Genomic DNA, 26,526 nt, shown 5'->3' on the forward strand with positions numbered 1-26,526 from the left:
TTAAAAATACCTAGTTAATTTTGCAATAATTCTGACAATATTTATTATTAATAATAATTAATATTTAATAATTCTGACAACATTTATAAAATCAGAATTCATTGCTGGCCATTTAACACTCACATTTTTGTAATTAAATATACCTGGTTAATTTCGTAATAATTCCGTCAATATTTAATAATAATAATAAATATTTAATATTAAATAATTCTGATGATATTTATAAAATCAGAACTCATTGCTCGCCATTTAACACTCACATTTTTGTAATTAAAAATACCTAGATAATTTTGTAATAATTCTGACAATATTTAATAATAATAATAATAATAATAAATATTAAATATTTAATAATTCTGACAATATTTATAAAATCAGAATTCATTGCTGGCCATTTAACTCTCACATTTTTGTAATTAAAAACACCTAATTAATTTTGTAATAATTCTGACAATATTTAATAATAGTTGCATTATAAAATCAGAATTAATTGCTGGCTATTTAACTCACTTTTTTGTAATTAAAAATACCTAGTTAATTTTGCAATAATTCTGACAATATTTAATAATAATAATTAATATTTAATAATTCTGACAATATTTATAAAATCAGAACTCATTTCTGGCCATTTAACTCACATTTTTGTAATTAAAAATATCTAGTTAATTTTGTAATAATTCTGACAATATTGACTAATAAAAAAATTAGATATTTAATAATTCTGACAGTATTTATAAAATCAGAACTCATTGCTCGCCATTTAACTCTCACATTTTTGTAATTAAAAATACCTAGTTAATTTTGTAATAATTCTGTCAATATTTAATAATAATAATAGTAATAATAAATATTAAATATTTAATAATTCTGACAATATTTATACATTCAGAACTCATTGCTCGCCATTTAACACTCACATTTTTGTAATTAAAAATACCTAGTTAATTTTGCAATAATTCTGACAATACTTAATAATAATAATAATAATAAATATTAAATATTTAATAATTCTGACAATATTTATAAAATCAAAATTCATTGCTCGCCATTTAACACTCACATTTTTGTAATTGAAAATACCTAGTTAATTTTGTAATAATTCTGACAATATTTAATAATAATTGCATTATAAAATCAGAATTCATTGCTGGTGCTATAATTGTTTTCATTTTTCTAGTCTTTTTAAATGCTTATTTATTTCTAAGTTGCCAGAAAGGTGTGATGGGAACATTATACAAACATGCCTCTCATCCATTTTTAGGAAACCCTGAAGTTCTTGGACGCAAGCCGCGTGCATGAGCTGGAAAAGCAGTTGGCCTTAATGTCGGAGCGATGGCACCACCGGGAAGAAGAGTATCGCCGCATGCTTCTCCTGCTGCAAAACATGCAGGACCAAGTGGCCCAGATGAGCGACAAGAGCGAAACCTTGGTCTTAATTAAAAACATTGTGGGACAGCACCTGAAAGAGATGCAACCTGATCAAACAGCGGTAATCCCGTTTTGAAGCCCTTTTCGATCACTGTTTTGATGCTTCTTTTGTAGGAGGAAGATAGTTTCGGAAAGGGAACTGACAGGATGATGCATTGGCCTACTAACATACTGAGGCCTTTCTCCCACTGAGGCCTTCTCACACTGAGATCTTTCTCAGACTGAGGCCTTTATCCCACTGAGATCTCTCTCAGACTGAGGCCTTTCTCCCACTGAGGCCTTCTCACACTGAGATCTCTCACACTGAGGCCTTTCTCACACTGAGATCTCTCTCAAACTGAGGCCTTTCCCCACTGAGGCCTTCTCACACTGAGATCTCTCTCAGACTGAGGCCTTTCTCCCACTGAGGCCTTCTCACACTGAGATCTCTCACACTGAGGCCTTTCTCGCACTGAGATCTCTCTGAAACTGAGGCCTTTCTCCCACTGAGGCCTTCTCACACTGAGATCTTTCTCAGACTGAGGCCTTTATCCCACTGAGGCCTTCTCACACTGAGACTGTCTCACACTGAGGCCTTTCTCGCACTGAGATCTCTCTCAAACTGAGGCCTTTCCCCACTGAGGCCTTCTCACACTGAGATCTCTCTCAGACTGAGGCCTTTCTCCCACTGAGGCCTTTTCACACTGTGGGTTGAGAATCACGATGCATTGTGGATTGAGCGTAAGCAGTCACAGTTTTGTGCTCAAAGGCAGTCATGCCACAGATTGTATTGTTGTCGCTCATACTAAGGAGCACTCCAGTGATTTTTTAAAACATTGCACGTCTGTTGGAAGTAGGAAAATGGGTTTATATATCTGTGGAATGACCAGGGTGGGACAAAGGACTCTTGTCTGTTAGAGAAAGGTGTGAATGCTTCAACTGACCACCTTGATTAGCGTTTGATGGCCTGGCAGTGCATGGGGCAATCTTTTGTTGAGAGGTGAATAGATGTTAGACTACACCTGGAATATTGTGTCCAATTCTGGGCACTACAATTCAAGAGAGATATTGACAAGCTGGAATGTGTCCAGAGGAGGGCGACTAAAATGATCAAGGGTCTGGGGAACAAGCCCTATGAGCTTGGGCATGTTTAGCCTGAAGAAGAGAAGGCTGAGAGGAAATATGATAGCCATGTCTAAATATGTGAGAGGAAGCCACAGGGAGGAGGGAGCAAGCTTGTTTTCTGCTTCCTTGGAGACTAGGACACAATGGAACAATGGCTTCAAACTACAAGAGAGGAGATTCCATCTGAACATGAGGAAGAACTTCCTGACTGTGAGAGCCGTTCAGCAGTGGAACTCTCTGCCCCGGAGTGTAGTGGAGGCTCCTTCTTTGGAGGCTTTGAAACAGAGGCTGGATGGCCATCTGTCAGGGGTGCTTTGAATGCAATATTCCTGCTTCTTGGCAGAATGGGGTTGGGCTGGATGGCCCAGGAGGTCTCTTCCAACTCTTTGATTCTATGTCCTTGATTGTTTCCTCTCTGCTGTTTTGCTGTTGTAATTTTAGAGTTTTTTAATACTGGTAGCCAGATTTTGTTCATTTTCATGGTTTCCTCCTTTCTGTTGAAATTGTCCACATGCTTCTTGTGGATTTCAATGGCTTCTCTGTGTAGTCTGACATGGTGGTTGTGAGAGTGGTCCAGTATTTCTGTCTTCTCCAATAACATCACGCTGTGTCCAGGTTGGTTCATCAGGTGCTCTGCAATGGGTAACTTCTCTGGTTGACGTAGTCTGCAGTGCCTTTCATGTTCCTTGATGTGTGTTTGGGCAATGCGGCTGCGTTTGGTGGTCCTTATGGAGACTTCTTGTCCACAGCTGCATGGTATACAATGGTAGACTCCTGCAGAGGTGAGAGGATCCCTCTTGTCCTTTGCTGAACGGAGCATTGGTTGGATTTTCTTGGTGGGTCTGTAGATAGTTTGTATGTTATGTTTCCTCATCAGCTTCCCTCTGCGGTCAGTGGTTCCCTTGATGTCTGGCAGGAACACTTTTCCTCTGGGTGGATCTTCATCTTTACTCTCGTGGCTTCTTCTCGGTGGTCTTGCAGCTCTTCTGATGTCTGAGGTGGAGTCTCCATTGGCCTGGAGAGCCCAGTTGAGGTGGTTCAGTTCCTCTTGGAGGAGGTGGGCTTCGCAGATCTTGTTTGCATGGTCTGCCAGGGCTTTGATAGTGCTTCTTTTTTGACTTGGGTGATCTGCGAAGCCCACCTCCTCCAAGATGAACTGAAGCACCTCAACTGGGCTCTCCAGGCCAAGGGAGACTCCACCTCAGACATCAGAAGAGCTGCAAGACAACCGAGAAGAAGCCACGAGAGTCAAGACCAAGACCCACCCAGAGGGAAAGGGTTCTTGGCAGACGCAGAGGGAAGCTGATGAGGAAACACAACATACAAACCATCTACAGACCCACCAAGAAAATCCAACCAATGCTACGTTCAGCAAAGAACAAGAGGGAGCCTCTCACCTCTGCAGGAGTCTACCGTACACCATGCAGCTGATGGTTGGAGTTTTGATGTAGATATCTATCTGTGTGTGTGGGTTTTCTGTAAATCAAGGTGGTCAGTTGAAACATTCACACCTAGCTCCAACAGACAAGAGTCCTTTCATAGAATCCTAGAATCAAAGAGTTGGAAGAGACCTCCTGGGCCATCCAGTCCAACCCCATTCTACCAAGAAGGAGGAATATTGCATTCAAATCACCCCTGACAGATGGCCATCCAGCCTCTGTTTAAAAGCTTCCAAAGAAGGAGCCTCCACCACACTCCAGGGCAGAGAGTTCCACTGCTGAACGGCTCTCACAGTCAGGAAGTTCTTCCTCATGTTCAGGTGGAATCTCCTCTCTTGTAGTCCTCTCTTTGTCCCACCCTGGTCATTCCACAGATATATAAACCCTTTTTCCTAGTTCCAACAGACCTCACTACCTCTGAGGATGCTTGCCATAGATGCAGGCGAAACGTCAGGAGAGAATGCCTCTAGAACATGGCCATATAGCCCGAAAAAACCTACAACAACCCAACAAAAATAATGTCATGGTTGGGGGTCACCACAACTGTATTGAGGGGTCAACCTGCATTAGGAAGGTTGAGGAACACTGCTTCAGAACAACATTGTCGCATTTTGTTTTCAAAGATCGACGCCTTGGCCTTGCAGCAAGAACATGGATGGCGCATCGCGGCTTTAGAAGATCTCCTTGCAAAACTCTCCGAAAAATCCGAGGTAAAAGATCGGCTTATTCTTATCCAATGCTCAGTAATGAAGGTTGTCGTTACCTAGGATAATGTTAAGGAAGCCAAATCCAGGGGGTGCTTTGAAACCAATAGTGGGAGAGGAATACAAGGGATATGTCGTTCACATCTTGCAGACCTTGCAAGAAGTCCCAAGTGCAACTTCCGGGAATATTAATGCCCTGCTAGAGTTAAAAATTCTAAAGGAAACCATACACCTCTGTATAGGAACGTTCCACTTAAACGGTGTGCAGAAGCAGCCCAGATTAACTGTCCTGGCTTTGATCCCTCAAGGTTTCACTCAAGAGAGGGATCAGGCAAAAAGAAGGGCCCCAATGGAAATAAGATTACAATCCCCAGGTTCCAGTCATGTGACCCAGAGTCTTAGGCTGGACTCCATATGTCAGGTGGCATTGCTTGTCCTCCGAAAGGCGAGAGACCCGTGCTCTCCTTTCCTGCCACTTCCTCCCCTTCCCCCCCCCCTCGCCATCTGTTCAGCTAATTGGCAAAAGTTGGATTATAATAGCAACCACCTTTAAGAGTCGTTTAAGAAGGATTTTTTTCCCAAGCCATATGCAACTTGTGCTGGAAATCTAGCATTGCTCCTCCGCAGACTGCCCTTTGCCACGAGAACATCTATGCTCCAATCGGGAATGCTATCATGATGCCTTGCATAGAGTTTCGTATCAAATAATCCTCTGTTTTTAATTTAATTTTATTTATTTTTTGTCGTGTCAGGAGCGACTTGAGAAATTGCAAGTCACTTCTGGTGTGAGAGAATTGGCCGTCTGCAAGGACGTTGCCCAGGGGATGCCCGGATGATTTGATTTTTTAAAAAAATCATCCTTGTGGGAGGGTTCTCTCATGTCCCCGCATGAGGAGCTGGAGCTGATAGAGGGAGCTCATCCGCCTCTCCCCGGATTCGAACCTGCAACCTGTCGGTCTTCAATCCTGCCGGCACAAGGATTTAACCCACTGTGCCACCAGGAGCTCCTGTTTTTAATTGTATGTTTTTATATTGTCTGTTGTTGTCTATTACATTTCTTTGGATTTTATGTATTTTATTTTCTGGTTATTGTTATGTTTTGTATTATGTTTTGTATTATGATGTATGTACTGCATTGGTGGGCTTGGCCTCATGTAAGCCGCACCGAGTCCTTTTGGGGGAGATGGAGCCCCTTTATCTCACCCTGAGTTTTTAAATCATTTTATGTACATTTATTTATTTCTTTATTTAAACTTCTATGCGGCCACTCCCTTGGGGCCCGGAGCGGCTTACAAGACTAGCTAAAATCTAACAAAGTTTAAAAGCAATTTAAAACAATTTAAAAACAACAGTATCAAACATTAAAAGCCTGTCGAAACAGGTATGTCTTCCATGCCCTGCGGAAAGCTGGTAAGTCCTGCAAGGCACGGAGTTCAGATGGCAGAGTATTCCAGAGTGATGGTGCCACTGCTGTGAAGGCTCTGCGCCTGGTTGCTGTTAGACGCAAGGTCTTGACACTGGGAATTTCCAACAAATCTTGGTCCTCAGAACGGAGGGATCTCTGGGGTTGGGAGGGGGTGAGGCAGTCCCTCAGGGACATCTGCCCCAGACCATGCAAGGCCTTCAAGGTGAGTCCCATCCCTTTGAAAGTGATCCAGTGCTCAATGGGTAACCAATGCAGCTGTAGTAAGATTGGGGTGATGTGGCATCTCATCGGAATTCCCGCAAGAAGCCGAGCAGCTGCATTTTGTACCAACTTGAGTTTCCGGATCACCCACAGAGGAAGGCCAATGTAGAGGGCGTTACAGTAGTCCAGTCTTGAGATGATTGTGGCCTGGATCACCATAGCTAGGTCATCCCTGGACAGGGAGGGGGCCAGCCGTCTAGCCTGCCGCAGGTGAAAGAAAGAAGGCGGTTCTGCTCACGGCGGAGAGAGACCTGGGCCTCCATCGTCCGCAGAGGGTCCAAAAGGACTCCCAGACTCTTGACCAATGAAGACGGGCGTAGTGCCTCGCCATCCAGGGTGGGCAGCTGGATGTCCCCACTGCCCAGTTGACCCAGCCATAGGATCTCCGTCTTTGCTGGATTCACCCTCAACCTGCTGGCACGCAGCCATCCAGTCACGGCCTCAATGAGGCACTGAGGGAAACAATCGGGTACAGAGTCCGGTCGGCCTTCCATCTTCAGCACCAGCTGAGTGTCATCGGCGTACTGGTCACACTCCAGCCCAAAACCTCGAACCAGCTGAGCAAGTGGTCGCATAGAGATGTTAAACAAGAGAGGGGAGAGAATGGCCCCCTGAGGAAGAACCCCACAAGAGAGAGAGGGGGGACCTCTCAGAGACCCACTCACTGTCATTATGTTTGATTTACTGCTTTTTTATGTTTTGTGTATATTGTTTATATGCTTTTATGTTTTATACTTTAATGTTATGTTGTTTATTTTATTGCACTTTGTATCTTATTGTATTGTAATTTGTTGTTCGGGCTTGGCCTCATGTAAGCCACTCTGAGTCTCCGTTGGAGCAGATGGTTACAGGGTATAAATAAAGTTTATTATTTATTATTATTACTCGGTGCTCGGCTGCAGGCCCTGCGAGAATCAATCCGGAAAGCAGGCTTGGAGCCGGTACCCGCTCCCGTCTGCCTTTCGTTTTGAGTGTATTTTCATTTCAGGAAGGGCCTTCCCTATGGGAGCAGGCTTTGGGCCTATGCGCCCAGGCCTCACAGGGCCTACAGCTGAGTGCCGAGTAAGGAGCGCTCTTTACTCGGTGCTCAGCTGCCGGCCCTGCGACAATCCGAAAAGCAGGCTTGAAGCCTGTACCTGATGTCACGTTGCCAGGGCTCTGCCTTATTTAGGTAGAGATGAATCAAACTCCCAGTTTTATCAAACAGTTTAATTAAAACAGCACTTACTTGCTGGCTGTTTTAATAGACCAAAACATAAAGATAGCAAAAACAACTCCTTAGTCAAAAGGGTCCAGTCCAGTGGTCAAATACCAAGAGTTCAATAAACAAAGTCCAGGGATCAAGAGTCTATACCGTAGTCAAAAGCCAGTCCAAAGGTTCCAGGGTTCCAAGATTACAGGAGACAGGTCAGGATACCAAAAAAATCCAACAGACCTGGGGGGGAAACCAGCAGCATCCACCACCAACAGTTTGAGGATACCTGGCCAGGAGGGAGGGGGTAGATCTAATGGAGCTGGGGAAGGGAGTTCCATAGCTGTCACGTTGCCAGGGCTCTGCCTTATTTAGGTAGAGATGAATCAAACTCCCAGTTTTATCAAACAGTTTAATTAAAACAGCACTTACTTGCTGGCTGTTTTTATAGTCCAAAATATAAAACACAAAGATAGCACACAGCTACAGAATAAACAAAAACTGATAGCAAAAAATAACTTCGTAGTCAAAAGGGCTCCAGTCCAGTGGTCAAATGCCGAGAGTTCAATAAACAAAGTCCAGGGATCAAGAGTCAACAAAGTCCAGGGATCAAGAACCAGTCCAAAGGTTCAAGATTCCAGAGTTCCAAGATTAGAGGAGACAGGTCAGGATACCGAAAATCCAACAGACCTGGGGGAAAAACCAGCAGCATCCACCACCAAAATGCAACAGATACTTTTCTCCCAAAGATCAATGCCAAGGCTCGCTCCTTATATCCAGAAACACCCAGCTGCAACCCATCTCTTGCATACCTCCACCCTTAATTGCTTTCACCCACGAACTCTTACTTACAGATTACTAAACCCTTTACATTAAACCTTCCATCACCAAGCACCATCAACTGCAGAACATATGACACCCGATCCCGTCTGCCTTTCGTTTCGAGTGTATTTTCATTTCAGGAAGGGCCTTCCCTATGGGAGCAGGCTTTGGGCCTACACACCCAGGCCAACTGAGCGCAGAGTAAAGAGCGCTCTTTACTCGGTGCTCGGCTGCAGGCCCTACAACAATCCCAAAAGCAGGCTTGAAGCCGGTACCCGCTCCCACCTGTCTTTCGTTTCAGATGTATTTTCGTTTCAGGGGAAGTCTTCCTGTTTCATGCCGTCTGAATGGACAGAACAAAACGGAAACACGACTCAATCGGTTGGAACAAATCCCGGACTCATGACTAATAACTATCCAACCCTCCGTTGCTCTTTTTTAGGCATGTCTAAGATGCTATTGCCTGGGATCTTTTTTCACCCTCACTTTTTTATAGCCTGATTCAAGAACTGGGGGAAATCACGGTGTTTAGTAATACTTTTGTTATATTTTCAGGGTATCCAAAGGGAACTGGAGCTAACCAAAACGAAAACAGCGAGGTATGCCGACCTAGAGGTATTATGTTGAGTTTTGAACCCTGCCGTTAAGTGGCAGGAAAAAGCCAATAAACCAATGGTAATGGTTCTACTTTAACATCTCTGATGTGATTTGAAATATGATTCAAGAACCCATGGCTTGAAAATGTCCCCCCATAGAAAACTGCACAGTTTGATTTTGAGATAGATAGATAGATAGATAGATAGATAGATAGATAGATAGATAAGGTCATCATTGAACTACACCAACTATTGGCAAACTTTTTAACTTGGGAGGTGTGTAGCAGGACGGATCTGGATGGGCGGGCTGGGGGGGTTCTCCCCAAGCCCCCTCCCTGCCCTTTTCTCCCCTTCCTCTTCTCTTTTGGAGGCAGAAAGTGAAGGGAGGAAAGGAGGAAGGAAAAAAGAGAAGGAAGGAAGGGTGGAAGGGAATGGAGGAAGGGAGGGAAGACGAAAGGAAGGAAAGAGGGAGGGAGGAAAGAGGGAAGGAAAGGAGACAAAATTCAGGAAGTGAAGGAGGAAGGAAAGAAGGAAAGGACAAAAGGGTGGAAAGGGAGGGAGGGAAGAAAGAAGGAAGGAAAAACAAAAGGGAAGGAAGAAGAAAGAGGAGGGGAGAAAAGAGGGAAGGGAGGAAGAATGAAAGGGTGGAAGGGAAGGAGGAAGGGTGGAAACGAAGGGAGGGAGGAAAGAGGGAAGGAAAGGATGAAAGGGGAAGGGAAGGGAGGGAGGAGAGAGAGAAGGAAGGAAAGAAAAGGAAAGGAAGGAGAAAGAGGGAAGGAAAAATGAAAGGGTGGAGGGGAAGGAAGGGAGGGAGGGAGGGAGGAAAGAGAGAAGGAAGTAAAGACAGAGGAGGAAGGAGAAAGAGAGGGAGGGAGGGAAAAGAGGGAAGTAACGAATGAAAGGTTGGAAGGGAAGGATGGAAGGAAGAGAGGAAGGGAGGGAGGAAGGAAAGAGAGAAGGAAAGGATGAAAGGGGAAGGGAGGGAGGAGAGAGAGAAGGAAGGAAAGAAAAGGAAAGGAAGGAGAAAGAGGGAAGGAAGGAAAAATGAAAGGGTGGAGGGGAAGGAAGGGAGGGAGGGAGGAAAGAGAGAAGGAGGTAAAGACGGGAGGAAGGAGAAAGAGAGGGAGGTAGGGAAAAAGAGGGAAGTAAGGAAGAATGAAAGGGTGGAAGAGAGGGAGGGAAGGAGGAAGGAAAAGACGAAAGGGTGGAAGGGGAGGGAGGAAGGAAAGAGGGAAGGAAGGAGAAAGAGGAGAAAAGAGGGAAGGAAGGAAGAATGAAAGGGTGGAAAGGAAGGGAGGGAGGGAGGAAAGGAAGGGTGGGAGGAAAGAGACGGAAAGGACAAAAGGGTGGAAGGAGAGGGAGGGAGGAAAGAGAGAAGGAAGGAAAGACAAAAGGGAAGGAAAGAGAAAGAGAGGAAAGAGGGAGGGAAGGAAGTACAAAGGGTGAAAGAAAGAAAGGAGGTAAGGGAGGGATGTAAGGAGGAAGGAAAGAGAGAAGGAAGGAAGGAAGGAAGGAAGGAAGGAAGGAAGGAAGGAAGGAAGGAAGGAAAGATAGGATGGTGAGAGAGAAGAGGGCCCAAGAAAAGAGCCCAAGGGGTCATATCTGGTCCCCCAAACCTGAACTACACCATTGTATATAATGAGAATTTGCATCTAGAACAGGAAGCCCAAGTGTTGCAAAGGGCTCATTGTCACAACCACCTTCTAATATTGTGAATACATTTCCTTGTATTTAACTGTATGCTTCTTTTAATTGTAAGCTACTTTGAGTCCCAGTTTTGGGAGAAAGGCAGGATACGATGACTACTACTATTGGTAGGACTAGTAACAAGAACTATAATTCAAATGGCCATTAACAATTGAAAACCTGTCTTTTCCCCCCGTTTTCTGCATCAGTGACATGGATGAACAAAACCAGCATTTCTTGTCCAAGATTAAACTCCTGGAACTTGAGTTGGCTCATGTGAAATCAGAGCTGCTAAACTCACAGGGTGTGAAAGCGAGCTGCGCCTCGGTGGATATGCTCCAGGAAAAGGTAACTCCAGAAGAAATCCAATTTAATGTCTTGCATTTTTGCTCTCCGTTCTGACATAGCATTTTACATAGAATCATAGAATCCTAGAATCAAAGAGTTGGAAGAGACCTCCTGGGCCATCCAGTCCAACCCCATTCTGCCAAGAAGCAGGAATATTGCATTCAAATCACCCCTGACAGATGGCCATCCAGCCTCTGCTTAAAAGCTTCCAAAGAAGGAGCCTCCACCACACTCCGGGGCAGAGAGTTCCACTGCTGAACGGCTCTCACAGTCAGGAAGTCTCCTCTTACAGTTTCTGGAATTGTTCTGCTAGGCTTGTGCACCAACTTAACAATAAACGTGAAATTGCAACACAAATGTGTCTGGAAACAGAGGGTTGCTACCAGGCATGTGCGATCAATAAAAAGTCATTCCAAAATCAGGGGGGCTTTTAGTTTCTAAAGTGTTTCTAAAGCATTGTTAGTAAAAAAAAAATTCGTTACTATAATGAGAGTAACGAAACTATTTCGTTATAGTAATTGTAATTCCGCAGTATTTGCACACCTGGGGGGCTTCTGGGATTCCTTTCTCCCTCATTTTTACAGCTATTGGGGTAAAACTTGCTACGAAGGTAGAACACATTGAGCATTGCAACCCCACTCTGCAGCCCAAATTTCAGAACATCTCACTCATCTTTTGATTTTTTTGGGCAATTTGTTTGACTTTTACCAAAAACCTTTTTTAAAAACGCAAACTATAAAAGTCATGTCTTTGAATTTCTCTACAATTACACAGCACAAGTTGGGCATTATTCCTCTCCCCTGTTGCAACCCAGAGCAGGAAACGAGACCATAAGATAACCATCCACCACACTTGACTGTGGGAAAAAACAATCCCTTTTTATTGATGAAAAATGGTCACAAAATAGAGGAAAAGGCAAAGTCAAAAAGCCACAGTAATATTCAGCAGTCAGGAATATCCATGAATTAGATCAAAATTCCAAAAGCAACACTGTAAAAACCTGGAACCTGTTAGCAAACCACTAACGGTACTTGGAGCACTAGAAGCCTCTTGGGATGTAGGCCACGGGAAACAGGGAAATCTGCCAAGGTAATGCCTCAGTCTAAACGATGCCTGATCTAACAAGAAAACCCTGCGAGAGGCACTTAAAACTGAAGAAACTGTTTCGTGACACGCCTCCAGGCTTTGAAGCCTGTTTCCTTTTCCCTTAATCTGCTTGACCTTCGCAGACGCTGTGATTCACTCCTGTTTTTCCAAATCTGTCCCTTTCTATCCTCATTAAGGAAGCCAGGTGTGTACTCCTCTGAAGAGCTATCACCGCTTGGCTCTGCAACTATTTCGTGACACGCCTCCAGGCTTTGAAGCCTGTGTTTCCTTTTCCCTTAATCTGTTTGACCTTTGCAGACTCTGCGATTCACTCCTGTTTTTCCAAATCTGTCCCTTTCTATCCTCATTAAGGAAGCCAGGTGTGTACTCCTCTGAAGAGCTATCACCGCTTGGCTCTACAACATTCTCATCAGAATGTGTAGTTTCACTTTCCACGCCACTGACCTCAGAATCAACATTTTCATTACCATCAGGGAGAAATACAATCAGAGAATCAGGTTCAGGTTCAGCAATCAGAGAATCAGGTTCAGGTTCACACGCAGGCTGAACCCCAACATCCCCCCACCACCACCCAAGTTTCAGAATGATTAGCACATCCCTAATATTTACATATGTTGTTTAAAATTGTTATTTAATTGCTTTTAATTGTTGTTGTTTTGGGCATGGAATAATGCCACTTATGTACGCCACTCTAAGTCCCCTTCAGGGTGTCGTAAACAAATAAATAATAAATAAATACATCCCCTGGTTTTTAGGGAATTTTTAATTTTAGATACTGTGTCCAGTTTCCAAGGCAGTCTCTTGCCCCTTTGTGCAAGAGACTAATACAGCCAGCAATATAACTCTAAAGGTTAAAGTTGGCCACTACCAGCCAGCCATCAATGGCCTCCTCCTTCTCCTTCTCCCCATCTTCTCACTGCAAGCTAATAGTCTGTCTCCCTTCTCTGCGCCCCTTCTTCCTTCAATCTCTGATGTCTCTCTCTTCTCTGCCTGCCTGCCTTGAGCTTTACCTCCCTCAATCCCTTTCCAATCACAAATGCACCCTGCTCTGGAACTTAAAAGCCATTGGCTGAGAGGCATGCCAACACGTTTGGCTTCGCTTCTCAGCAGGGTTTGGTTGCTCTGTTATTTTTTTACTGCGTCACAGAGAGAGACTTCAGAAAGAATCAAAACTTAAGAAACAACCCCTTAATGTGTCGTCGAAGGCTTTCATGGCCTGAAACACTGGGTTGTTGTGAGTTTTCCGGGCTGTCTAGCCATGTTCCAGAAGCATGCTCTCCCGGCGTTTCACCCACATCTATGGCAGGCATCCTCAGAGGTTGTCGGAAGTGAAACTTAAGAAATAACCCCTTCTTAATGTGTCATCGAAGGCTTTCATGGCCTGAAACACTGGGTTGTTGTGAGTTTTCCGGGCTGTCTAGCCATGTTCCAGAAGCATGCTCTCCCGGCGTTTCACCCACATCTATGGCAGGCATCCTCAGAGGTTGTCGGAAGTGAAACTTAAGAAACAACCCCTTCTTAATATATTGTCGAAGGCTTTCATGGCCTGAAACACTGGGTTGTTCTGAGTTTTCTGGGCTGTCTGGCCACGTTCTAGAAGCATGCTCTCCTGGCGTTTCACCCACATCTTTGGCAGAGGTGGTGAGGTCTGTTGGAAACTAGGCAATTGGAGTTTATATATCAGGGTGGGAGAAAGAACTCTTGTCTGTTGGAGGCAGGTGTGAATATTGCCATTGGCTACCTTGATTCACATTATTTATTATTTTATTTATTTACAGTATTTCTATTCTGCCCTTCTCACCCCGCAGGGGACTCAGGGCAGATTACAATGGACATATACGTGGCAAACATTCAGTGCCATAGACACACAACATATATAGACAGACACTCAGAGGATATTTAACATTCCAGCTTTTCATGAGGGTATTCTGGCCACCAAGGGAGCTGTTGCTTCACTGACCATTTGTAACACTGATTAAGTCCTTCCTCATTCTTTGCATGCTTGCTGGAGATTTTTATGGCCTCATAAATTAGTTAAATTTGCCTCCCCGTATAAGCAGTACCTAAATTTCCTACTTGACAGGTGCAACTGTCTTTCGGGCTGCAAAGGTCGACAGCAAGCTACACAAATTGATTGGAAGCTCACTTCGACCTGGGCTGGCTTCAAACTCATGACCTTTCGAACTCATGACCAACCAGCCAGCTGCGCCACAGTCCCGGTGCTTTAAATGACCTTGCAGCTTCAAAGCCTGGCTGCTGCTTCTTGCCTGGGCAAATCCTTTGTTGGGAGGTGTTAACTGGCCCTAACTATTTCCTGTCTGGAATTCCCCTGTTTTCTGAGTGTTGCTGTTTATTTACTGTCCTGATTTTAGAGTTTTTAAAACCCCTCTTAAGAAAAAATTACCAGGCCAATTAGAGATGACGCAGATGACCAGGACGGTATTTATTTATCATGTCATCCGCAACCAGAACATTGTATTACATTTCTAACAGAACAAAACAAACACACAGATTTTTTAAAAAAACACAAATTTTGCAAACTTGGTAGTTGATGAAATGTCCTTTGACCAGTCTCCGGCCCCTTGGAGTGCCTCTGGTATTGCAACAAGAAGGTCCTCCCTTGTGCATGTGGCAGGACTCAGGGTGAATTGCAGCAGGCGGTCAGTGGTTTGCTCTTCTCCACACTCGCATGTCGTGGATTCCACTTTGTGGCCCCATTTCTTGAGGTTGGCTCTGCATCTTCCAAGTCGCCCCGTCTTCTGTGTGCCCAGGGGGGAGTCTCTCATCTGGTATCACCCATGGATTTAGGTGCTGGGTTTGAGCCTGCCACTTTTGGACTCTCACTTGCTGAGGTGTTCCAGCAAGTGTCTCTGTAGATCTTAGAAAACTATTTCCTGATTTAAGTCGTTGACGTGCTGGCTGATACCCAAACAAGGGATGAGCTGGAGATGTCTCTGCCTTGGTCCTTTCACTATTGGCTGCTGCTTCCTGGCGGATGTCAGGTGGTGCAATACCGGCTAAGCAGTGTAATTTCTCCAGTGGTGTAGGGCGCAGACACCCTGTGATAATGCGGCATTTCTCATTAAGAGCCACATCCACTGTTTTAGTGTGGTGAGATGTGTTCCACACTGGGCATGCGTATTCTGCAGCAGAGTAGCACAGCGCAAGGGCAGATGTCTTCACTGTGTCTGGTTGTGATCCCCAGGTTGTGCCAGTCAGCTTTCGTATGATGTTGTTTCTAGCACCCACTTTTTGCTTGATGTTCAGGCAGTGCTTCTTGTAGGTCAGAGCACGGTCCAGAGTGACTCCCAGGTAATTGGGTGCGCTGCAATGCTCCAGTGGGATTCCTTCCTTCCCAGGTAATAATCCTCAGAGCTCGGGATGCTTGTCTGTTCTTGAGGTGAAAGGCACATGTCTGTGTTTTAGATGGATTAGGGATCAGTTGGTTTTCCCTGTAATAGGCAGTAAGAGCACCTAGAGCTTCGGAGAGCTTCTGTTCTACCATCTCAAAGCTCCCTGCTTGAGCGGTGATGGCACCAGGACGGTTTTAAACGGTGTATTTTAATACTGAGATAAATACTATTATTGTTTATGTATGCGTATATGAATTCTTGTCCTGGCATTGAATGTTTGCCGGATACATACGCTGTGATCAGTCCTGAGTCCCCTTTGGGGTGAGAAGGGCGGAATATAAACATTTTAAATAAATAATAAATACATACATTTTGATTCTTTAATTTTTGGCACGGACCATGCCCGTGCATCAAATAACTTATCGTAAATATGAAAATACCGAATTAGTTTTGATTTATGACGAGATATGATTAATTTGCACAAGCCTAGTTGATACATTATCTAGAATTTGTAATATGAATGATTTGGGTGGCTAACAAACAGAACTTTCTCCAAGGTAAACAATGAGCCTGTAGCCATACGCGTCCTATAGCCATACGCCATGTTGATGGATACAGTCATAAATGCAGACTTCTGTTTTGGAAGAGATGTAAGATCGGTATTATAACCTATTGAATCCTCTGTTTGTAGGTAGACGCTCAGGTTAAAGAATCCGTCAAATTCATTCTTTTTGGTCGCCAACAAGGAGATTTGCCGGAATCGCTGCTTCAGTGGCTGACGTCCAAATTTGTGAGCAAGAGTGACTTGCGGGTTTTGTTGCAAGACTTGGAGTCCCAGATCCTCAGGAACATCACTCTGCACATGTCTGTCGCAAACGCCAAGTCAACGTCGGAGGTGGTCACCAGTGTGGTGAACGAAGCTGGGATTGCAGGCATCACAGAAGCGGTGAGCAACACTGGAAAAAAAAAAAGCTCTTTTTAGGGCTTCCCATTTGCAATCAGATTCTCTTGAAATAACTTGCAATAATGGGTTTTGGGGGTGGGCAGAGATAAATAGTTACTATATTACTATATTGTACTATACCATTATATTGTAATATTATTAGTAATATTACATTTATTTATTTATTTATTTGCTGCATTTGTAGACCGCCGTTCTCAGCCCTTGGGGCGACTCACGGCGGTGTACAACATATAAAAGGCAATTTACAAAAGGCAATAACAAAACAACATATCCACAATACAACAGTTATATAATTACACTAAATAATCCGCTCCGTCTCATAGTAGAATCGTAACCAATCTCATAATCCATATTCCGTTCCAGTCGTCCTTACCAAATTATTGTAGCACTTAATTAAATGCCTTCTCAAATAGCCATGTTTTTAGGCTTTTGCGGAAAGACGTAAGGGAGGGCGCCTGTCTGATGTCTACAGGGAGAGTGTTCCACAGCCGGGGGGCCACCACCAAGAAGGTCCTCTCTCTCGTCCCCGCCAGGCGTGCCTGTGAGGCATGTGATAGAAAATATATAATTATAATATTTTATTATTATTATATTGTAGTACATTATAATATTATAATTATTATATGTATATAATATAATAATACAATATAATAATAATATAATATAAGATGGGTGGATTTATTTATTTGTCGTGTCAGAGCAACCAGAACATTGTATTACATTTCTAACAGAACAAAGCAAACAAACATATAAAAAAACACAAAGTTTGCAAACTTGGTAGTTGATTACATTTCCTTTGACCATTATCCAGCCACTTGGAGTGCCTCTGGTGTTGCCTCAAGGAGGTCCTCCCTGGTGCATGTGGCAGGGCTCAGGTTGCATTGCAGCAGGTGGTCAGTGGTTTGCTCTCCTCCACACTCACATGTCGTGGATTCCACTTTGTGGCCCCATTTCTTGAGGTTGGCTCTGCATCTTGTGGTGCCAGAGCGCAGTCTGTTCAGCGCCTTCCAAGTCGCCCCGTCTTCTGTGTGCCCAGGGGAGAGTCTCTCATTCTGTATCAGCCATTGGTTGAGGTGCTGGGTTTGAGCCTGCCACTTTTGGACTCTCGCTTGCTGAGGTGTTCCAGCGAGTATCTCTGTAGATCTTAGAAAACTATTTCTAGATTTAAGTCGTTGACATGCTGGCTGATACCCAAACAGGGGATGAGCTGGAGATGTCTCTGCCTTGGTCCTTTCACTATTGGCTGCTACTTCCCGGCGGATGTCAGGTGGTGCAATCCCGGCTAAGCAGTGTCATTTCTCCAGTGGTGTAGGGCGCAAGCACCCCATGATAATGCGGCATGTCTCATTCAGAGCCACATCCACTGTTTTAGCATGGTGAGATGTGTTCCACAATGGCCATGCATACTCAGCACAGGATGGCATCCTTGAAGTGACTGGACTGACCTTGAAGGAGCTGGGGATAGTGACGGCTGACAGGGAGCTCTGGCGTGGGCTGGTCCATGAGGTCACGAAGAGTCGGAGACGACTGAACGAATGAACAACAACATATGTATATACAATATATTATATTATTAGCATAGTACAATATCAGGATTACATATTACTATATTGTACTATACCAGTGTTTCTCAACCTGGGGGTCGGGACCCCTGGAGGAGTCGTGAGGGGGTGTCAGAGGGGTCACCAAAGACCACAAGAAAACACTATTTTCTGTTGGTCATGGAGATTCTGTGTAGGAAGTTTGTCCCAATTCAATCGTTGGCAGGGTTCAGAATGCTCTTTGATTGTAGGTGAACTATAAATCCCAGTAACCACAACTCCCAAATGTCAAGGTCTATTTTCCCCAAACCCCACTAGTGTTTACATTTGGGCATATTGAGAATTTGTGCCAAGTTTGGCCCATATCCATTAGTGTTTGAGTCCACAGTGCTCTCTGGATGTAGGTGAACTACAACTCCAAAACCTCAAGGTCAATACCCACCAAATCCTCCCAGTACTTTCTCTTCTTGGTCATGGGAGTTCTGTGTGCCAAGTTTGATTCAATTCCATCATTGGTGAAGTTCAGAATGCTCTTTGACTGTAGGTTAACTACAAATCCCAGCAACTACAACTCCCACAGGACAAAATCAATGCCCTCCCCCAATCCCACCAGTATTTAAATTTGGGTGTATTGGGTCCTTGTGCCAAATTTGGTCCAGTGTATGAAAATACATCCTGCATATCAGATATTTACATTACTATTCATAACAGCAGCAAAATGACAGTTATGAAGTAGCAATGAAACTAATTTTATGGTTGGGGGTCACCATAATATGAGGAAGCGTATTAAGGGGTCGTGGCATTAGGAAGGTTGAGAAACACTGTACTATAATGGAATTTAATCTCTAGGCATCGATCTTTAAAACACTACAGCCTGTGACTTGCCAAGAAAATTCAGATTGCTGTACACTGGAAGTACTGACTTTAAGATCCTGATAGCAGTTACAAATAGGAGAATAATAATAATAATAATAATAATAATAATAATACTTTATTTGTACCTTCTAGCCCCAGATGAAGGGCTAGAAGGCATGATCATCAAGTTTGCAGATGACACCAAATTGGGAGGGATAGCCAATAGTCCAGAGGACAGGAGCAGAATTCAAAACGATCTTGACAGATTAGAGAGATGAGTAGCCAAAACTAACAAAATGAAGTTCAACAGTGACAAATGCAAGATACTCCACTTTGGCAGAAAAAATGAAATGCAAAGAGACAGAATGGGGGACGATGCCTGGCTTGAGAGCAGTACGTGTGGAAAAGATCTTGGAGTCCTCGTGGACAACAAGTTAAACATGAGCCAGGAATGTGATGTGGCAGCAAAAAAAGCCAATGGGATTTTGGCCTGCATCAATGGGAGCCTAGTGTCTAGATCTAAGGAAGTCATGCTACCCCTCTATTCTGCTTTGGTTAGACCACATCTGGAATATTGTGTCCAATTCTGGGCACCACAATTCAAGAGAGATATTGACAAGCTGGAATGTGTCCAGAGGAGGGCGACTAAAATGATCAAGGGTCTGGAGAACAAGCCCTATGAGGAGTGGCTTAGGGAACTGGGCATGTTTAGCCTGAAGAAGAGAAGGCTGAGAGGAGATATGATAGCCATGTATAAATATGTGAGAGGAAGCCACAGGGAGGAGGGAGCAAGCTTGTTTTCTGCTTCCTTGGAGACTAGGACGCGGAACAATGGCTTCAAACTACAAGAGAGGAGATTCCATCTGAACATGAGGAAGAACTTCCTGACTGTGAGAGCCGTTCAGCAGTGGAACTCTCTGCCCCGGAGTGTGGTGGAGGCTCCTTCTTTGGAAGCTTTTAAGCAGAGGCTGGATGGCCATCTGTCAGGGGTGATTTGAATGCAATATTCCTGCTTCTTGGCAGAATGGGGTTGGACTGGATGGCCCAGGAGGTCTCTTCCAACTCTTTGATTCTATGATTCTATGATTCTATGCTACCATCTCCCCAAGGGACTCGATGCGGCTTACAGGAGGCCGAGCCCAAACACAACAATACAAGTAATAATCACAACAATACAAGCAATTAAAATAAAACATAGACGATAAAACATATAACATTATCAATAAGACAACATACAATTAAAAACTATGGGAAGGCCAAATGTAAAAATTAGAATTGGAAATAGTGCTGAGGCATGGACGAAAAGGTGAATAGTGGCGTTTATGGAAAGACATACGAGCAGACCTAAACATATAAAGTGCTTTGGAGGGACAAAGTGCTATGGCAGTGTTTCTCAACCTTCCTAATGCCGTAACCCCCGAATCCAGTCCCTCATGTTGTGGTGACCCCCAACCATAACATTGTTTTTGTTGCTACTTCATAACAGTCATTTTACTACTGTTATAAATCATAACCTAGCAGTTCGAAAACATGCAAATGTGAGTAGATCAATAGGTACCGCTCCGGCGGGAAGGTAGAATTATAGAATCATAGAATCAAAGAGTTGGAAGAGACCTCATGGGCCATCCAGTCCAACCCCATTCTGCCAAGAAGCAGGAATATTGCATCCAAATCACCCCTGACAGATGGCCATCCAGCCCCTGTTTCAAAGCTTCCAAATAAGGAGCCTCCACCACACTCCGGGGCAGAGAGTTCCACTGCTGAACAGCTCTCACAGTCATAGAATCATAGAATCAAAGAGTTGGAAGAGACCTCATGGGCCATCCAGTCCAACCCCATTCTGCCAAGAAGCAGGAATATTGCATTCAGATCACCCCTGACAGATGGCCATCCAGCCTCTGCTTAAAAGCTTCCAAAGAAGGAGCCTCCACCACACTCCGGGGCAGAGAGTTCCACTGCTGAACGGCTCTCACAGTCAGGAAGTTCTTCCTCATGTTCAGGTGGAATCTCCTCTCTTGTAGTCTGAAGCCATTGTTCCATTGCGTCCTAGTCCCCAAGGAAGCTGAAAACAAGCTTGCTCCCTCCTCCTCCCTGTGGCTTCCTCTCACATATTTATACATGGCTCTCATCATGTCTCCTCTCAGTCTTCTCTTCTTCAGGCTAAACATGCCCAGCTCCTTAAGCCGCTCCTCATAGGGCTTGTTCTCCAGACCCTTGATCATTTTAGTCGCCCTCCTCTGGACAGAGAGTTCCACTGCTGAACGGCTCTCACAGTCAGGAAGTTCTTCCTAATGTTCAGGTAACGGCGCTCCATGCAGTCATGTCGGCCACATGACCTTGGAGGTGTCTACGGACAACGCTGGCTCTTCGGCTTAGAAATGGAGATGAGCACCACACCCCAGAGTCAGACATGACTGGACTCAGTGTCAGGGGACTACCTTTACCTTTACCTTATAAATCATAATGTAAATATTAGATATGCAATATGTATTTTCATTCACTGGACCAAACTGGGCACAAATACCCAATGCACCCACATGTAAATGTTAGTGGGGTTGGGGGAGGATTGATTTTGTAATTTGGGAGATGTAGTTGCTGGGATTTATAGTTCACCTATAATCAAAGAGCATTCTGAACTCCACCAGCGATGGATTTGAACCTAATTTGCCACACAGAACTCCCATGACCAACAGAAAACACTGGAAGGGTTTGGTGGGTATTGACCTTGAGTTTGGGAGTTGTAGTTCGCCTATATCCAGAGAGCACTGTGGACTCATGCAATGGTGGATCTGGACTAAATTTGGCACCAATACTCAATATGCGCAAATGTGAACACTGGTGGAGCCTGGGGAAAACAGACCTTGACTTTTGGGAGTTGTAGTTGCTGGGATTTATAGTTCATTACAATCAAAGAAGATTCTGAACTCCATCAATGAGAGAATTGGCTCAAACTTCCCACATGGAATCCCCATGACCATCAGAAAATACTGTGTTTTCTGATGGTCTTTGGCGACCCCTCTCACACCCCTTCACGACCCCCTCATGGGTCCTGACCCCCAGGTTGAGAAACACTGTGCTATGGGATCATTATTCCGGGAAGGCACACTGGAACAGCTACGTCTTTAAGCTCCTCCCAAAGACTGCCAGGGTTGAGGCCTGCCTGATGTCCTTAGGGAGTGAGTTCCAGAGTCGAGGGGACACCACCGAAAAGGCCCTCTCTCTCATCCCCACCAATCGCACCTGCGAGGCTGGTGGGATCGAGAGCGGGGCCTCTCCAGATGAATGAAGAGATCGTGTGGGTTCGTACACAGAGATGAGTATACAATATAAGCTTTGCTGAGAAGATGCTTCCTTGATAACATGCAATGTCATGGATCCATTCACGTGCAAAAGCCCAGGACTAAAGTATCCCCACACTTTCTCTCGTCCCTTCCTTCTGTGTTTGCAGCAAGCGCGCCTGATTGTCAACAATGCACTGAAGCTGTTCTCTCAAGACAAGACTGGCATGGTGGACTTCGCTTTGGAATCTGGGGGTAAGTATTGAGGTGGGAGGAGGAGTTTAGCCTGTCGTAGATTGGGAAACAGGAGTAAATGCATTTAGATTTCTAACTGGAGCTAATTATAAGGAGTGCACAACACACCTATTAAAACAGCTCCACTGGGTGCCGATAGGTTGACGGGCCCAATTTATTTTTATTTGTCATGTCAGGGCAACCAGTCAATTATATTACATTTCTAACAGAACAAAACAAACAAACAGACAAAATACAAAAATTGTGAGTTTGGTAGCTGATTAAATGTCCTTTGACCTGTATCTGTCCCCTTGGAGTGCCTCTGGTGTTGCCGCAAGGAGGTCCTCCATCGTGCATGTGGCAGGGCTCAGGTTGCATTGCAGCAGGTGGTCAGTGGTTTGCTCCTCTCCGCACTCACATGTCGTGGATTCCACTTTGTGGCCCCATATCTTGAGGTTGGCTCTGCCTCTCGTGGTGCCAGAGCGCAGTCTGTTCAGCGCCTTCCATGTTGCCCAGTCCTCTGTGTGCCCAGGGGGGAGTCTCTCCTTTGGTATCAGCCATTGATTCAGGTTCTGGGTTTGAGCCTGCCACTTTTGGACTCTCGCTTGCTGAGATGTTCCAGCTGTAGATCTTAGAAAACTATTTCTAGATTTAATCCTTGACGTGCTGGCTGATACCCAAACAGGGGATGAGCTGGAGATGTCTCTGCCTTGGTCCTTTCACTATTGGCTGCTACTTCCCGGCGGATGTCAGGTGGGGCAATACCAGCTAAGCAGTGTAATTTCTCCAGTGGTGTAGGGCGCAGACACCCCGTGATAATGTGGCATGTCTCGTTAAGAGCCACATCCACTGTTTTAGTGTGGTGAGATGTGTTCCACACTGGGCATGCATACTCAGCAGCAGAGTAGCATAGCGCAAGGGCAGATGTCTTCACTGTGTCTGGTTGTGATCCCCAGGTTGTGCCAGTCAGCTTTCATATGATATTGTTTCTAGCACCCACTTTTTGCTTGATGTTCAGGCAGTGCTTCTTGTTGGTAAGAGCACGGTCCAGAGTGACTCCCAGATATTTGGGTGCGCTGCAATGCTCCCGTGGGATTCCTTCCTTCCCAGGTAATAATCCTCAGAGCTCGGGATGCTTGACTGTTCTTGAGATGAAAGGCACATGTCTGTGTTTTAGATGGATTAGGGATCAGCTGGTAATAGGCAGTAAGGGCACCTAGAGCTCCGGCGAGCTTCTGTTCAACCATCTCAAAGCTCCCTGCTTGAGCAGTAATGGCACGATCATCAGCATAGATAAAACTCTGTCCCTTCTGGCATTGGTTGGTCAACTGGAGCTAATTATAAGGAGTGCACAATACCCTTATTAAAACAGCTCCACTGGGTGCTGATAAGTTGGCGGGCCCAATTCAAAGTGCAGGTTATGACCGGGTTGTGGTGCAGCTAGTTAGTAGCCAGCTGCATTAAATCGCTATTGACCAAGAGGTCATGAGTTCGAAGCCAGCCCAGGTCGGAGTGAGCTCCTGCCCATTACTAGTCTAGCTTGCTGTTGACCTATGCAGCCCGAAAGACAGTTGCATCTGTCAAGTAGGAAATCTAGGTACCGCTCTATGCGGGGAGGCTAATTTAACTAATTTACGATGCCATAAATAAATAAATGACCATGGAGATAGGCCCCACCTATCTCCATGATCACATCTCCCCTGGCACGGGCTCTAAGATCCACCAGGGAGGCCCTTCTCTCGCTCCCACCACCGCCCCAAGCATGGTTGGCGCGGACAAGAGAGAGGGCCTTCTCGGTGGTTGCCTCCCCATCTCTGGAACGCCCTCCCCAGAGAGATAAGACAGGCTCCATCACTAACCTCCTTCTGCAGGGACCTGAAGACTTGGTGGTTCCAGCAGGCCTTTGAACATGATTAGCCCAGGCCTTATCCTGGCCATCAGTTAGGACCCTGCCCTGCACTTTACCCACTCCCACGGTCCTCTGCCACCTTGTGGTACTAGCCCTGGCCCAGACCTTTTATAGTTCCTCAGCAGGCTCTGGAAATGAGTAGCCCCAGGCCTCACTCAGGCCTTCAATTAGGACTTATCTTTGCACTTTGTAACACCCCCCGACCCAGCCCTTTCATAACTTTCTAGACCCACTTTGAAATTTGGGCCATTGGTAGTTTAATTTTGCACGATGGAATAGTTCCAAAACTGGTTTTTAAATGTATATGATTGTATTAATAGTTTTTTTGTCTGTGTTTTGAATGGCTACTCTGTATGTTTTGTATTGGTAATCGAATGCTTTGCCTGTGTGGAAATGGCCCTGAGTGCCCTAGGGGAGATAGACTGGTATACAAATAAAGTTATTATTATTATTATTATTATTATTATTATTATTTCTAATTTTGCTAGCAGATATTCCCATTTTCAGAAGATGGGCAAGTGGCTGTCAGAAAATATATTTATTTATCATGTCAGGAGCAAACCAAACAGTTGTATTGCATTTTTTAACATATAAGAAAAAAACAAAACACAAAATTTGCAAGCTTGGTAGTTGATTAAATGTCCTTTGACCAGTATCTGGCCGCTTGGAGTGCCTCTTGTGTTGCCGCAATGAGGTCCTCCATGGTGCATCATGTGGCAGGGCTCAGGTTGCATTGCAGCAGGTGGTCAGTGGTTTGCTCTTCTCCACACTCGCATGTCAAGGATTCCACTTTGTAGCCCCATTTCTGAAGGTTGGCTCTGCATCTCGTGGTGCCAGAGCGCAGTCTGTTCAGCGCCTTCCAAGTCGCGCCGTCTTCTGTGTGCCCAGGAGAGAGTCTCTCATCTGGTATCAGCCATTGATTGAGGTTCTGGGTTTGAGCCTGCCACTTTTGGACTCTCGCTTGCTGGGGTGTTCCAGCGAGTGTCTCTGTAGATCTTAGAAAACTATGTCTTGATTTAAGTCATTGACGTGCTGGCTGAGACCCAAACAAAGGATGAGCTGGAGATGTCACTGCCTTGGTCCTTTCACTATTGGCTGCCACTTCCCAGCGGAAGTAGCAGAAAATGTCAGAAAATGAATCCCACAATCTGAATTTGTTCAAATATGTTATAATAATAATAATAATAATAATAATAATAATAATAATAACAACAACAATAATAATAGTAATGTTTCTTTACCCTCCTCATGGCTCGAGGCGGGTCACAGCACAATTAAAACACATAAACATTGTAAAAATATACAAATGTGCACATTTCTATAACATATATATATATAAACATATTTCTATAAAATACATATTAAAATACACAGAACAGAGATTAAACACAAAGAAGGAGAGAGGGAAGGAAGGGAGGATGAAAGGGGGGAAGGAAGGAAGGAGAAAGAAGTTGGAAAGAGAGGAAGAAAGGAGGGAGGGAGGGAGGGAGAGAAGGAAGGAAGGAAGGAAGGAAGGAGAAAGAAGTTGGAAAGAGGAAGAAGGAAGGACAAAAGGAGGGAGGGAGGGAGAGAAGGAAGGAAGGAAGGAAGGAGGGAAGGAGAAAGAAGTTGGAAAGAGAGGAAGGAAGGACGAAAGTAGGGAGGGAAGGAGAAAGAAGTTGGAGAGGAAGGAAGGAAGGAAGGAAGGAAGGAGAAAGAAGTTGGAAAGAGAGGAAGAAAGGAGGGAGGGAGGGAGAGAAGGAAGGAAGGAAGGAAGGAAGGAAGGAAGGAAGGAAGGAAGGAAGGAAGGAAGGAAGGAGAAAGAAGTTGGAAAGAGGAAGAAGGAAGGACAAAAGGAGGGAGGGAGAGAAGGAAGGAAGGAGAAAGAAGTTGGAAAGAGAGGAAGGAAGGACGAAAGTAGGGAGGGAAGGAGAAAGAAGTTGGAGAGGAAGGAAGGAAGGAAGGAAGGAAGGAAGGAAGGAGAAAGAAGTTGGAAAGAGAGGAAGAAAGGAGGGAGGGAGGGAGGGAGGGAGGGAGAGAAGGAAGGAAGGAAGGAAGGAAGGAAGGAAGGAAGGAAGGAAGGAAGGAAGGAAGGAAGGAAGGAAGGAGAAAGAAGTTGGAAAGAGGAAGAAGGAAGGACAAAAGGAGGGAGGGAGAGAAGGAAGGAAGGAAGGAAGGAAGGAAGGAAGGAAGGAAGGAAGGAAGGAGAAAGAAGTTGGAAAGAGAGGAAGGAAGGACGAAAGTAGGGAGGGAAGGAGAAAGAAGTTGGAGAGGAAGGAAGGAAGGAAGGAAGGAGAAAG

At 44.7% G+C, this 26,526-nt stretch overlaps 1 protein-coding gene across 8 annotated transcripts in view; it reads left to right on the forward strand.

Moving 5' to 3' along the window:
• Window positions 1–26,526, forward strand: part of LOC132780024 (SUN domain-containing protein 1) — a 135,290-nt gene that overhangs the window by 90,182 nt on the left and 18,582 nt on the right. For all 8 annotated transcript variants that reach the window (XM_067461208.1, XM_067461210.1, XM_067461206.1 and 5 more), the window contains 6 exons: window positions 1,262–1,489; window positions 4,595–4,681; window positions 8,932–8,975; window positions 10,868–11,006; window positions 16,158–16,412; window positions 22,275–22,359. In XM_067461208.1, the coding sequence (XP_067317309.1) occupies window positions 1,262–1,489; window positions 4,595–4,681; window positions 8,932–8,975; window positions 10,868–11,006; window positions 16,158–16,412; window positions 22,275–22,359 (838 nt within the window). The remainder of the gene's footprint in view (window positions 1–1,261; window positions 1,490–4,594; window positions 4,682–8,931; window positions 8,976–10,867; window positions 11,007–16,157; window positions 16,413–22,274; window positions 22,360–26,526) is intronic.

The sequence above is a fragment of the Anolis sagrei genome, chromosome X (genome assembly GCF_037176765.1).
Source record: "Anolis sagrei isolate rAnoSag1 chromosome X, rAnoSag1.mat, whole genome shotgun sequence".
NCBI lineage: Eukaryota > Metazoa > Chordata > Lepidosauria > Squamata > Dactyloidae > Anolis > Anolis sagrei.